At 45.0% G+C, this 12,323-nt stretch overlaps 2 protein-coding genes across 51 annotated transcripts in view; both read left to right on the forward strand.

The window, feature by feature from the left end:
• The window catches only part of LOC126389674 (spectrin beta chain, non-erythrocytic 1-like), a 187,156-nt gene extending 179,405 nt beyond the window's left edge, over window positions 1-7,751 (forward strand). The window contains exons 31-40 of one of the 50 annotated variants that reach the window (XM_050043451.1): window positions 578-690; window positions 773-821; window positions 2,018-2,235; window positions 2,310-2,483; window positions 2,970-3,012; window positions 3,495-5,909; window positions 5,957-6,899; window positions 7,170-7,225; window positions 7,261-7,309; window positions 7,366-7,751. In XM_050043451.1, coding sequence (XP_049899408.1) covers window positions 578-690; window positions 773-821; window positions 2,018-2,235; window positions 2,310-2,483; window positions 2,970-3,012; window positions 3,495-3,710 — 813 coding nt within the window. In that variant the 3' untranslated portion in view covers window positions 3,711-5,909; window positions 5,957-6,899; window positions 7,170-7,225; window positions 7,261-7,309; window positions 7,366-7,751. Of the gene's footprint in view, window positions 1-577; window positions 691-772; window positions 822-2,017; window positions 2,236-2,309; window positions 2,484-2,969; window positions 3,013-3,494; window positions 5,910-5,956; window positions 6,935-6,990 lie in introns of all 50 variants that reach the window. The other 49 variants (XM_050043456.1, XM_050043438.1, XM_050043458.1 and 46 more) reach the window with 49 other exon arrangements.
• A 989-nt stretch (window positions 7,752-8,740) lies between these two features.
• Window positions 8,741-12,323, forward strand: part of LOC126389693 (echinoderm microtubule-associated protein-like 6) — a 62,149-nt gene continuing 58,566 nt past the window's right edge. Inside the window, exons 1-2 of the mRNA XM_050043481.1 lie at window positions 8,741-9,793; window positions 11,215-11,630. Coding sequence (XP_049899438.1) covers window positions 11,434-11,630 — 197 coding nt within the window. The 5' untranslated portion in view covers window positions 8,741-9,793; window positions 11,215-11,433. The remainder of the gene's footprint in view (window positions 9,794-11,214; window positions 11,631-12,323) is intronic.

Genomic DNA, 12,323 nt, shown 5'->3' on the forward strand with positions numbered 1-12,323 from the left:
GGGATAATATGGCACTATGAGCTCACTAAGATATGATGGAGCTTGACCATTTAGAGCTTTATAAGTTAACAGTAGGATTTTAAATTCAATTCTGGATTTTACAGGGAGCCAGTGCAGAGAAGCTAAAACAGGAGAAATATGATCTCGAGTTTTTAAAGTCTTATTAGAGCTACCTGATAATAGAGAGTTACAGTAATCCAGCCTTGAGGTAACAAAAGCGTGGACCAATTTTTCTGCATCTTTTTGGGACAGGATCATTTTTACATTATTACGCAGATGAAAGAACGCAGTCCATGAAGTTATATGGGAGTTAAAGGACAGATTCTTATCAAATATTACTGTGTTGTTTAGAATTTTGATGTTTTGATTTTGTATCAGAAATAAATATGAATAAATGAGCTTCAAGAAGAAACACAGTTTTTACTATCTATAAGATCATGTCAGCTGGTTTTGTCTCCATCTGAACAGTCTGACATTTTTCTTTCCAGCCAATCACAGCTGTCTGTCTGTCCTCCTGTCTGTCTGTCTGTCTGTCTGTCTGTCTATCTGTCTGTCCATCCGTCTTTCTGTGTTCCAGCTGGAGCTGTTGGAGGTGAGGAGGCAGCAGGAGGAGGAGGAGAGGATGAGGAAGCCTCCGTCTCCAGAGCCGGCTGTGGTTCAGCAGGAGGAGGCTCAGCAGCAGCAGCAGAGGTGACATCAGTTAAAAATGTGTTCATGTGTCTGCAGCTCTGAGATCAGTGAAGTAACTCCATCTGTTTCTGCGTCTCTCCAGCGGAGTCGTCACTCAGAACGGACTCCCATCAGACCAGGACTCTCCTCGGGTCAGTAACCATCACACCTACAGCCTTATTATTCATCTGATTAATCAGGTGATTTGCTGCGACATCACACTGAAACATGATCAATAAGGTTCTGTTCAAACAAGATGGCCACGTCTTCAACAGTGTTGACGAGGAAAAGAGAAACACAGCGTGGCCTTGTCAAACAGACTGCAGGGGTACGAACGTACGGTTCATGTTGGAAGTCTCAGAACAGCTGAAACTGCAGACAGACGACCATATTGTCCGAACTGCCCAAAATCCATCTGATCAACGACAGATTATTGATCAGCTGGATCATCAGTAAGAGTCCGTCTGTGATCTGTTCATTGTGACTCATCAGACTGCACAGACTTGTGGGCGCTCATTGATGCTCAACGTTCGATACAGAGATCGACCGACCCTCTGTCTGTACTCTGCGTTCATTTCGTCCGTATTTGTGCATATTTTCGGACGAAATGTTAGCTTGTAACGTTAGCCTGACAGCGTTTCACCAGACCTCTGGGAACAGTTGACCTAATAGGTAGAAAACAGTTGCTAACGTTAGCTCGTAACGTTAGCCTGACAGCGGTCCATCCATGTACAGAGATGAAATATAACGGCAGTTCTACTCGACCACTTTTACTCACACAACAACAAACAAGTCGTCAGTTGTGCCAGTCGTCAACCAAACTGCACTCAAAACAGTTACGGTCCATTAAACTTTTCTACACTTTCATGGCGGTGAAACATTCGTAACGTTTTGAGGTGTGGAGGTCGAGGCCATTTGTAATGATGATTTTGTTCACAGCTGGCCAGTCAGTCAAGTTGTAATCTTCATACGGATCACATCCAACATGAGTTTGAGTTTCCTGCCGGTACCTGCTGCCTGCTGCTTCATCCATCACTTTTAAGTCAACTCACACAGGAAATGGATTCGTCACTTCCTGTCCTCCATCAGAATTTTGCACCTCATAATAGTCACGTGACTGCAAACAAGCTCTCGCCCCAAACATTTATTTTCCATCTTTAATCTTTAACACTTCCACTGAAGCTAACGCCGTCTGTTTGCTGTGTACCTGAGCTCACCTGACGGGAACATGTCCATGAACCTGACACCTCTCTGATATCCCTCCATCAAACAACAAGAAAACCATGATTTGTCTAAGAGACTTAGATTAGCTTGACACTGATCCCGTCTCTGTGTGCGTCCTGGTCAGGACGGGGTGGACGCTGGAGATCTGGTGAACGGCGTGGCTGAGCGGAGCTCCAAGGAGCCGAGCCCCGGCACCTCGCCAACGCCCGGCAGGAAGAATAAGACCAACCAGTCGTCCACGCTGCCCTCCAAGAACCAGGACTTGAGCTCGTCCTCGCAGCTGGAGGGGCTGCTGCACCGCAAACACGAGTGGGAGGGGCACAACAAGAAGGCGTCAAACAGGTAAAGATCCTCTGCCGCAGCAGACGTCTCACTCCTGCGTTCGTTACCTGACCCAGCTGCTCTCTGATTGGCAGGTCGTGGCACAACGTGTACTGTGTCATCAACTACCAGGAGATGGGTTTCTATAAGGACAGCAAGGCGGCGGCTCAGGGAGTCCCGTACCACGGTGAGGTACCCATCAGCCTGAAGGAGGCGTCATGTGACGTGGCTTCAGACTACAAGAAGAAGAAACACGTCTTCAAACTGCGGTACGAGAAGCAGACCTCAGATCAGACTTAACACAGCTACACACAGTTATTTATCAATCAGTTAATCAGTCACTGTGATTATGAATCACTGTTCACATCAGCTGTCGGATGACGAGTAAATAAAATTTGACTTTAACATTAATCTGATTTTCTTTGATGATGTTTCAGCTTTACTTTTTAAATCTTCATTCTTTTGTTCCTGATTGACTTTTATTCATTTCTAACATTTAATTTTTGTAATTTTCAGTCTTGCAACATTTTATCTATCAATGATTATATATTTATTAATATGTTGTTTCAGTTTTGCCATGTGAAGCTCTTGGGGCTGTGTGTAGAAGTGTTAGTGCTCCACTGATTCATCAGCTGATGTTCTCCTCTTTGACTGCTGTCAGGAAATAAGTCAACACTGACCAATGTCAGTGGTGGAAGTTGTTTCTGTTGTGCCTCAGGATGAAACTTCACTGACCGTCTTCCTCTGTGTTTCAGACTCACTGATGGAAACGAGTATCTGTTCCAAGCCAAAGATGAAGTACGTCACATTCTTTTTCTTTCACATGAAAACAAACTTCTGTGTTTTTTTATGATGTATATATATATTCTACTCAGAAGTAAAAGTACTAACACCAAGGAGTAGAAATACCTGCATCCAATACTCTACTTTCCTCAAAGTACTAAAGTATCATCATCATGTACTTAAAGTGCGTGCAGTAACAGTACTCCTTCAGCAGAATACTCTACATGATGTAACTGATGTATGATTGTGATGATCAGCTGCTGAAGGTGGAGCTCATGTTAACGACTTTATATCCTGCTGAGTGGATTCATCTCTAATGACACATCAGCACTGATTATTGATCATATTTTGTATCAGTAATGTAGTGCAGTATAAAGTTTAGTACTTCTCTCTGCAGGAGTGTAAAGCAGCAGAAAACAGAAATCCTGAAGTACAGGTACCTCAGAGTTGTACTTTACTACCGTACTTGGGTAACTGTACTGTGTCGCCCCCTGCAGGAGGAGATGAGCACCTGGATCCAGGCCATCCTGAATGCCAGCGTCGACCGATCCGACGTCCAGGGCAGCAACCCTGGCACGCCAGTGTCTGGGCGCGCTCAGACACTGCCGGCCGCCGTCACGCTCACCACCGAGTCGAGTCCCGGGAAGAGGGAGAAGGACAAAGAGAAGGAGAAGGAGAAACGCTTCAGTCTGTTCAGCAAGAAGAAACAATAGAACGTCAAACACGAGGCGCTTTGGTGAAACCGCTTCAGTCATATCATGACGCACGCTCTGACGCAGGACGCGTTACATTTAGCTTGTCATCACCTTCAGCAGGAAACTGAAAGAACTGGAACCTGCTTCAGAGCGTCCGTCCTGGTCTGAGCCGCATTCAGCTTCATGAAGGTCCTCACCAGAGAAACGTCTCTGGCGCTGCTCATTAGGGCAGCGTTGTCACCAAACCTTTCGCTCTGATGAGACCTTTGTAAAGTTCGACTCACGATGCTAACTTTAGCAGCCGTTAACCCTCCGACATTTCCTGTTCCTGCTCACCATCGCTCACTGTTACAACCTTCAGTTACTCACAGCTGCAGACGTCTGTGAGACGATGTCTGTGAGACGATGTCTGTGAGACGATGTTTGCAGAGACTGAAGCAACATTTGCACGTCAGACACAACATCACAGATTGTGACAATTTCTGCTCAGATGAATTACGTGTGAAACACCGCAGCCGTTAACGTGTGCGATTTTTACATCTGGAGGTTTTCAGCAAACTTCCCAGAGCGCCATAAAGGGTGTTACACATAAACATGCAAAGCTGGTGATGACATCACTACTGAACAGCCAATGACAGAGGCTGACGGCTGAGGAGGTTCAAGCGAGGAGCAGAAAACTGAAAAGTTTCACCAAAGTGCGACAGCGGGTTGTTTGTTTATTTTCAAAGCAGTTTTTGTTTTCTTCCTTCTGTTTTTTAATATTTCTGGTTTGATTGTTTTTCTCGTGGTTGTCCGTTCGGGTGGCGAGGCGACGCTGTGCCTGAGAGTGAGAGAGCTGTCTTTAGTTCAGACATTGTGATGTAACTGACGAGCCACTGAGGAATGAGAATGCCGGCGGTTTCTGTTCATACGTTGTGATGTTACTGCTCGGGTTTAGACTTAATGATGTAACCGCAAAGCTGCAGCCATTTTTGTTCTGATTGTCAACAACAAATTGCTCATTAGTCACAACATCTTGACAGAAACTGTCGCTTTCGTGCTGTTGTTTGTCGATTTGTTGGTTTGTCGGTTTGAGGGCGACGAATCGCTGTTTCTTCACACTGTCTTGGCAGAATCCGCCTCTGTGCTCGCTTTAAGGTTCATCAGATTAAAGGTGACTGCGTCTCTTGCTTTTCTTTATGTCAGTTGGTCGGTTCGTCAGTTTGTCGACGATGAACCACTGTTTTTTCACGACATCTTGATAGAATAAGCCTCGCCTCTCACTCTTTGGTTTGTTAGTTTGTCGACGATGAACCACTGTCTCTTCACAAATTCTAAACTGAAGGGGACACCGCCTCTTGCTCTGTCCTTTGTCAATTCATTGGTTCGTCAGTTTGTAGATGATGAACCGCTGATTCTTCACGACGTTTTGACAGAATCATGCTCGGCTCTGTGGTTTGTTGGTGCACCGACGATGAACCGCTTTTTGTTCACAACGTCTAAACTGAAGGCGTCGCCACATCTCGCTCTGTCTTCGTGACGTCAGCAGGGACCACACACTCATTTTTCTTTGATGTTTGTTTTTTAACGTTGTTTGATTTTTTTAAATTTTGTTAAGTCTGTTATTTTTGTACTTTTTTGAAACAGGTCTGAGTTAATTCCTCAGTTTTGTGAGGGTGTCGTCAGAGACAACCTACGTTCTTCCTCTGCCGTTGAGAAATTGGACCAATAGTGCATTTTGTTTTGTTATTTTAACTTTACGTCCTCTGCCACTCCGCAGCCATTTTTTTTTGTCCTCAAAACAGCCAATCACCTTGGAGGAGGTGTATGATGTAGAAATGTCCACTTGCATGCTTCATCAGGCTCAGAGCGTCGCCTGAAACACGCACCGTAAACTCAAACTCTCCATTTTGGGTCCTTTTCTTTTTCTTTGGTTGTGGTCTGTTTCCAATGGAAGAGGTCAGTGTGTAAAATAAACAAGCGTCGGTGTTCGGTGGTGGACTGCAGGTGGTGGACCGCAGACTGCAGGTGGTGGACTGTAGGTGGTGGACCGCAGACTGCAGGTGGTGGACTGTAGACTGCAGGTGGTGGACTGTAGACTGTAGGTGGTGGACTGTAAACTGTTGGTGGTGGACTGTAAACTGTTGGTGGTGGACTATAAACCGAAGGTGGTGGACTGCAGGTGGTGGACTGTAGACTGTAGGTGGTGGACTGTAGACTGTAGGTGGTGGACTGCAGGTGGTGGACTGTAGACTGTAGGTGGTGGACTGTAGACTGTACTGCAGGTGGTGGACTGTAGACTGTAGGTGGTGGACTGTAGACTGTAGGTGGTGGACTGTAGACTGAAGGTGGTGGACTGTTGGTGGACTCTTAAGTGGTGGACTGTAAACTGTAGGTGGTGGACTGTAGGTGGTGGACTGCAGACTGTAGGTGGTGGACTCTAAACTGTAGGTGGTGGACTGTAGACTGGTGGTGGTGGACTGTAGGTGGTGGACTGCAGACTGTAGGTGGTGGACTCTAAACTGTAGGTGGTGGGCTGTAGACTGTAGGTGGTGGACTCTAAACTGTAGGTGGTGGACTGTAGACTGGTGGTGGTGGACTGTAGGTGGTGGACTGCAGACTGTAGGTGGTGGACTCTAAACTGTAGGTGGTGGGCTGTAAACTGTAGGTGGTGGACTGTAGACTGAAGGTGGTGGACTAGGTGGTGGACTGTAGACTGAAGGTGGTGGACTGTAGACTGAAGGTGGTGGACTGTAGGTGGTGGACTGTAAACTGTAGGTGGTGGACTGTAGACTGAAGGTGGTGGACTAGGTGGTGGACTGTAAACTGAAGGTGGTGGACTGTAGACTGAAGGCGGTGGACTGTAGACTGAAGGTGGTGGACTGTAGACTGAAGGTGGTGGACTGTAGACTGTAGGTGGTGGACTGTAGACTGTAGGTGGTGGACTGAAGGTGGTGGACTGTAGACTGTAGGTGGTGGACTGTAGACTGAAGGTGGTGGACTGTAGACTGGTGGTGGTGGACTGCAGACTGTAGGTGGTGGACTGTAGACTGGTGGTGGTGGACTGCAGACTGTAGGTGGACTGTAGGTGGTGGACTGTGGACTGGTGGTGGTGGACTGTAGACTGGTGGTGGAGGACTGCAGACTGTAGGTGGTGGACTGTAGACTGGTGGTGGTGGACTGTAGACTGTAGGTGGAGGACTGCAGACTGTAGGTGGTGGACTGAAGGTGGAGGACTGCAGACTGTAGGTGGTGGACTGTTGGTGGTGGACTGCAGACTGTAGGTGGTGGACTGCAGACTGTAGGTGGTGGACTGAAGGTGGAGGACTGCAGACTGTAGGTGGTGGACTGTAGACTGGTGGTGGTGGACTGCAGACTGTAGGTGGACTGTAGGTGGTGGACTGTGGACTGGTGGTGGTGGACTGTAGACTGGTGGTGGAGGACTGCAGACTGTAGGTGGTGGACTGTAGACTGGTGGTGGTGGACTGTAGACTGTAGGTGGAGGACTGCAGACTGTAGGTGGTGGACTGAAGGTGGTGGACTGCAGACTGTAGGTGGTGGACTGAAGGTGGAGGACTGCAGACTGTAGGTGGTGGACTGAAGGTGGTGGACTGCAGACTGTAGGTGGTGGACTGAAGGTGGAGGACTGCAGACTGTAGGTGGTGGACTGTTGGTGGTGGACTGCAGACTGTAGGTGGTGGACTGCAGACTGTAGGTGGTGGACTGTAGGTGGTGGACTGAAGGTGGTGGACCGAAGGTGGTGGACTGTAGGGAAGCCCCGGCTCTGGACTAATGACGGTTGCTTGCTTGTCGTCGGCTCTTTGCGCTGCGTTCAGATTTTCTGCTCTTTGATACTCGTGTCGCTCTGTCGCTGTATATCTATTGTACTGAACATGTATGGAAGTTAACGCCATCTTACTGCACAATCAGAACTACATCTATAGGAATGAAGAAGAAGAAGCTGTTTGAATATTTAAGCTGACGTTAGACCATAAAGGCTTTTCTCATGTATGAAACTGCACCTGTAGACTTTAAAGCTCTCTGTCAGATATGTGCGATGTCATTAAAGCTTTTAAACTTTACACTTCCTGTTGTGTCGTCCTTTTACAGATGTCTCTGCTTCCTCTGACCCCCACAAACTAATCAGTAATCTACACAGAACCTTACAGAGGGGGAGGGAACTGAAACCAGAGTTCTTCTCTGTTACAGATTTACAGGTCCTCGAGGGTCGTCAGGATTATGTAACGGTACAGCTCCTAGAGGGTCCTCAGGGTCCTGAAGGGTCCTCAGGATTCTGGAGGGACCTCAGGGTCCTGAGTGTCTTCAGGATTCTGGAGGATCCTCAGGGTCCTGAAGGGTCCTCAGGATTCTGGAGCATCCTCAGGGTCCTGGAGTGTCCTCAGGATTCTGGAGGATCCTCAGGGTCCTGGAGCATCCTCAGGACAAGATGGGGATGAAACACTGAAGGTAACTGAAGCTGTCAGACGACAATTTGTCGTCACGTTGGTTTCGTACAGAATTAATCTATTCTGGTCACAAACACGTTCACGTAAATATCAAACAGAAATAAAAACAATTAAAACCTGAGAAACTATAAATTAATTCAAAACATGTTTAAGACCTGCAGAGCTGAAAGGTTCCAGAAATCTGAAGATAAAGATGATGTTTAAATATCAGCAGTGATCATGTTTAATAAGGACTGAATGTGATGTGGCTCTGTTCCTAGAGGAGCTCTACACTACACCTTCCATCATGCACCGCGGGCTCCTGAGCACAGAGTGACGCGCTGAGTCTGATTCATGAAGCCGCTGCGCTCGCGCGGACCTCCGTTGCTGCGCTAAAACCGCACCTGACCTGCTGCTCTGACAGCGGCGGGAAGCTCGCGAAAGTCAGCGCGAAGGAAACCGGAAGTCATCGTATTAGGCTTCAAAATAAAATAAAGAATCACTGTCAAAATACGAACATTAATCTTGTTAACATGTTTTACTGTCACACAGTCTTTATCTAGCGGACTGAAATGGAGACAGATGTGTCTCAGTGTTATTTTGTGTGAACAGATCAACAGTCAGCGATTTAATGTGTAATCTGTAAATATTAAACACAAATACAACACATTAAACTCAAAAAACTACTTTGCAAATATAAAACGCAGCTGCAAACAAAGACCATAAATGATACAAATCTGAACACATTTATATCAATTATAAACAAAGGAAACAGATCATTTGATTTCATGCTCGCAGATTTGTATTTCACGCACACCGAGTCTTTCTTTGTATTTCGTGTGTATATTGCAGATCTGTTTAATATGTGTGGAAGTGTCTCATATTCACAGATTAAACACACACACAGATATTTCTGAGACAAATGTGTGTCCACAGACCGGAGACTGTAATTTATTGAACTTAAAAAGACAGCTGTGTTGTCCTCTGCAGAGACCTCTGTTGGAAACGATCATTACAAAGATTAAATAATTCACGTTTTCATCGAGATAAACATAGGCTAAAAAAACCGCTGACACTAAAACTTTATTTTGAAAATTCCAACAGGAAGTGTCGGTGGTAATTCTTTCCGCTCTGCCGCTGTCAGTGATCCCCGGGATTCCCGTTAATATCCCGACTTTCCTTCATATTCGTGCGTTTTCTGGGCTGTTTCTGAGCCGGGGTGCCGCTGTGGGTCTCTGCCGGGTTGAAGCGTCTCTCGGCCGGCCTGCAGGAGCAGGTGCAGCCGGTGTCGGTGGTGTGGATGTTGCGGACTGACGGTGATAAATCGGCGCTGTAATCTCCGGATTTTAACTGGAAACAGCGAACAGACGGCGAAGAGTCAGCGAAGGGATTTTCTATCATATCCGCCTTCAGACGCTCCGTTTGTGGAGTCCGTTAAATGAAGTGACGGTTAATTTGTCCCCGGTGCGACCGGAACATCGGTCAGAAGGACGGACAGTGTAGTCCTCATGGTCCCGCTGAAGGCTGGGTCGATATCCTGACATGCGCTCCCAACACGGTTTCTATTTCTTTCCCACAGTGACCTTCTCAGCAAACACCAACACCTTCCTGTACCTTCAGAGAACATCCTGGGAATGTTCCGGTTTGGGTCATTAGTTGGAGCAACGTTCCCAAAAGGTTCGTGCACAACGTGTCTATCATTAAAAATGTTCCCGTAAGTGCTGCCAGCTGGAGGAACCACGGGAACCCTGAAGATGAGTTATTAAAGAATACATTAATAAAACTGTGCAGAATCATCAACAACCATCAGATTTCAGAACATCTGCAGAAACCCTTAATTTACGTGCTTATTGAGAACGTTTCTTCAACTTAATTTATTTTATTGGGAGGATAATTTGTGGTAAGAAAAAAAGGTTGTTGTAAATTGCAGGTTTAAAATTTTCTAAAACTTTACAAAAACATTCAGAGAACGTTTCTGCATTTTTATTTATTTGTTTAATTTGTGGTAGTTGGAAAAATGGTCGTTGTAATTTACAGTAGTTTAGAATTTTAAGAAATTATTAAAAAACAACAAAATAAAAAGATCCTGTGAAACCAAACAGCGACAATTTCATAACCTACAACTGATTTATTTTTTTAAAGATATTTTTTGGGGCATTTTTAAATTTATTTTTTTAAAGATATTTTTTGGGGCATTTTTAACTTTATTTGATAGGACAGACAAGTGTGAGGGGGGAGAGAGAGAGGGAGTGACATGCAGCAAAGGGCCACAGGCTGGAGTCGAACCCGGGCCGCTGCGGCAACAGCCTTGTACATGGGGCGTCTGCTCTACCACTAAGCCACCGACGCCCCAACTGATTTATTTTATTGGGAGGATAATTTGCAGTGGTTTAAAATTTTAGAAAATTTTACAAATTTTACAAAAATGTTGCTCTGAAACCAAACAAACCAATTCACAACCTTACAAAAATATTCAGTGAACATTTCTGCAACCAAAATTATTTTTATTGAGATAAAATTTGTGGTAGTTAGATATTTTTAGAAAATTGTAATACAAAATAAATAAAAAAGTTACTATGAAACCAAACAGCGCCAATTTCAGAACCTTACAAAAATATTGTGAGAACGTTTCTGAAACCTAATTTATTTTATTGGGAAAATAATCTGTGGTAGTTAAAAAAATTTGGTTGTTGTAATTTGCTGTAATTTCAAATTTGGGGAAATTGTATGAAAATGTTACTCCAAAATCAGAAGAAAAATCTCATAACCTAACAAAAATACTCTGAGAACGTTTCTGCTGCCTAAATTTTTTTATTGGTGTAATTTGTGATAGTTGAAAAAAATGGTTGTTGTAATTTACAATAATCTAAAATTTTAGGAAATTGTAAGAACAATCAGATGCAGTGAAACCAAACAGCAACAACCTTATGACCTTACAAAACATTGTGAGCACATTTCTGAAACTGATTTATTTTTTGGGGAGAATAATTTGTGGTAGTTTAAAATTTAAAAAAGAAAATTGAAAAACAAAAAGTTAGTTTGAAAAATATTTCTGCGCTTTGAAATTATTTTTGTTTGGATGTTGATTTGTGGTGCAGGTTGGAATTATGGGAAGTGCAGTTGGATGTCGGACTCCAGTGATGGACTACAGCTCCCAGCAGCCTTAGGACCAGCAGCAGACTCTGATGCACACGCGTGTTTTTGTGTTCGTCCAGAGATTCTTCACAGCAGATGCTTCGGACCTACTCACAGCTCGTCAGACTTCCTGGTTTCTTCGTATTTTTAACTTGATGTTGAGTTTTCAGTTTTAAGCCAACATGTCAGATAAGACGGCGCCGCGCTGCCAGCTGAGGCTGGAGTGGATCCACGGATACAGAGGTCACCAGTGTCGAAACAACCTCTACTACACCGCAGGGAAAGAGGTGGTGTACTTCGTGGCCGGGGTGGGCGTGGTCTACAACACCCGAGAGCACACCCAGAAGTTCTACCTGGGGCACAACGATGACATCATCAGGTGAGGAGGGGTGGGTGGGTGTGAGTCAGGGGGTGTTTTTATATGAATCAAGACTGGCGTGCCGACCTTCATGGCCTATTGCAACGATCAGAAACCTAAACTGGTTTTTACACTAAAGACAGAAAAAAAAAACGGGTCCATCGAAGAAAAGTTTCGTCCGTCTGAGGATTGTGAGCAAAGCTGAGTCCATAAATACACGAGGAGATCTCCATCGTTGTGTTCAGTTTTACAAACAAAGAAAAACATGTTGACACAACTCAGGCACTCGTATTTTAGAAAACTCTGAAAGGCTTCGCAGCTGGTTGCTTTACTTTAAAAGTGTTCTCACGGTTAAAACGCACCTCATTCAAACTCAACAGAAACAAAATAAAACTCACCCAAACCTTGTTAGTAGTTTAGTTCGTTAGTCCGCCGTTCCAACAATCACCAGCTGTGGTCCGCTGTATGGTGGAATTTATACTTGTGCGTCAAATCCATACTGTACCTACATTGTAGGCTCTGCGTCAACACCATACCCTACGTCGTACCCCACGCCGCAGCCTGATGTGCACCTCCCCAGAAATGTAACTCCACGTCACAGTGACGCAGACCTCCTGTCTGTCTCTGTAAGCTGAAACCATTTCCCTCAGTGGAAACAAAGCTTTGATTTACTTTAATTTCACAGATAAGAAACAATAAATTGTGAAGACAATA

Source organism: Epinephelus moara, chromosome 5 (genome assembly GCF_006386435.1).
Source record: "Epinephelus moara isolate mb chromosome 5, YSFRI_EMoa_1.0, whole genome shotgun sequence".
NCBI lineage: Eukaryota > Metazoa > Chordata > Actinopteri > Perciformes > Serranidae > Epinephelus > Epinephelus moara.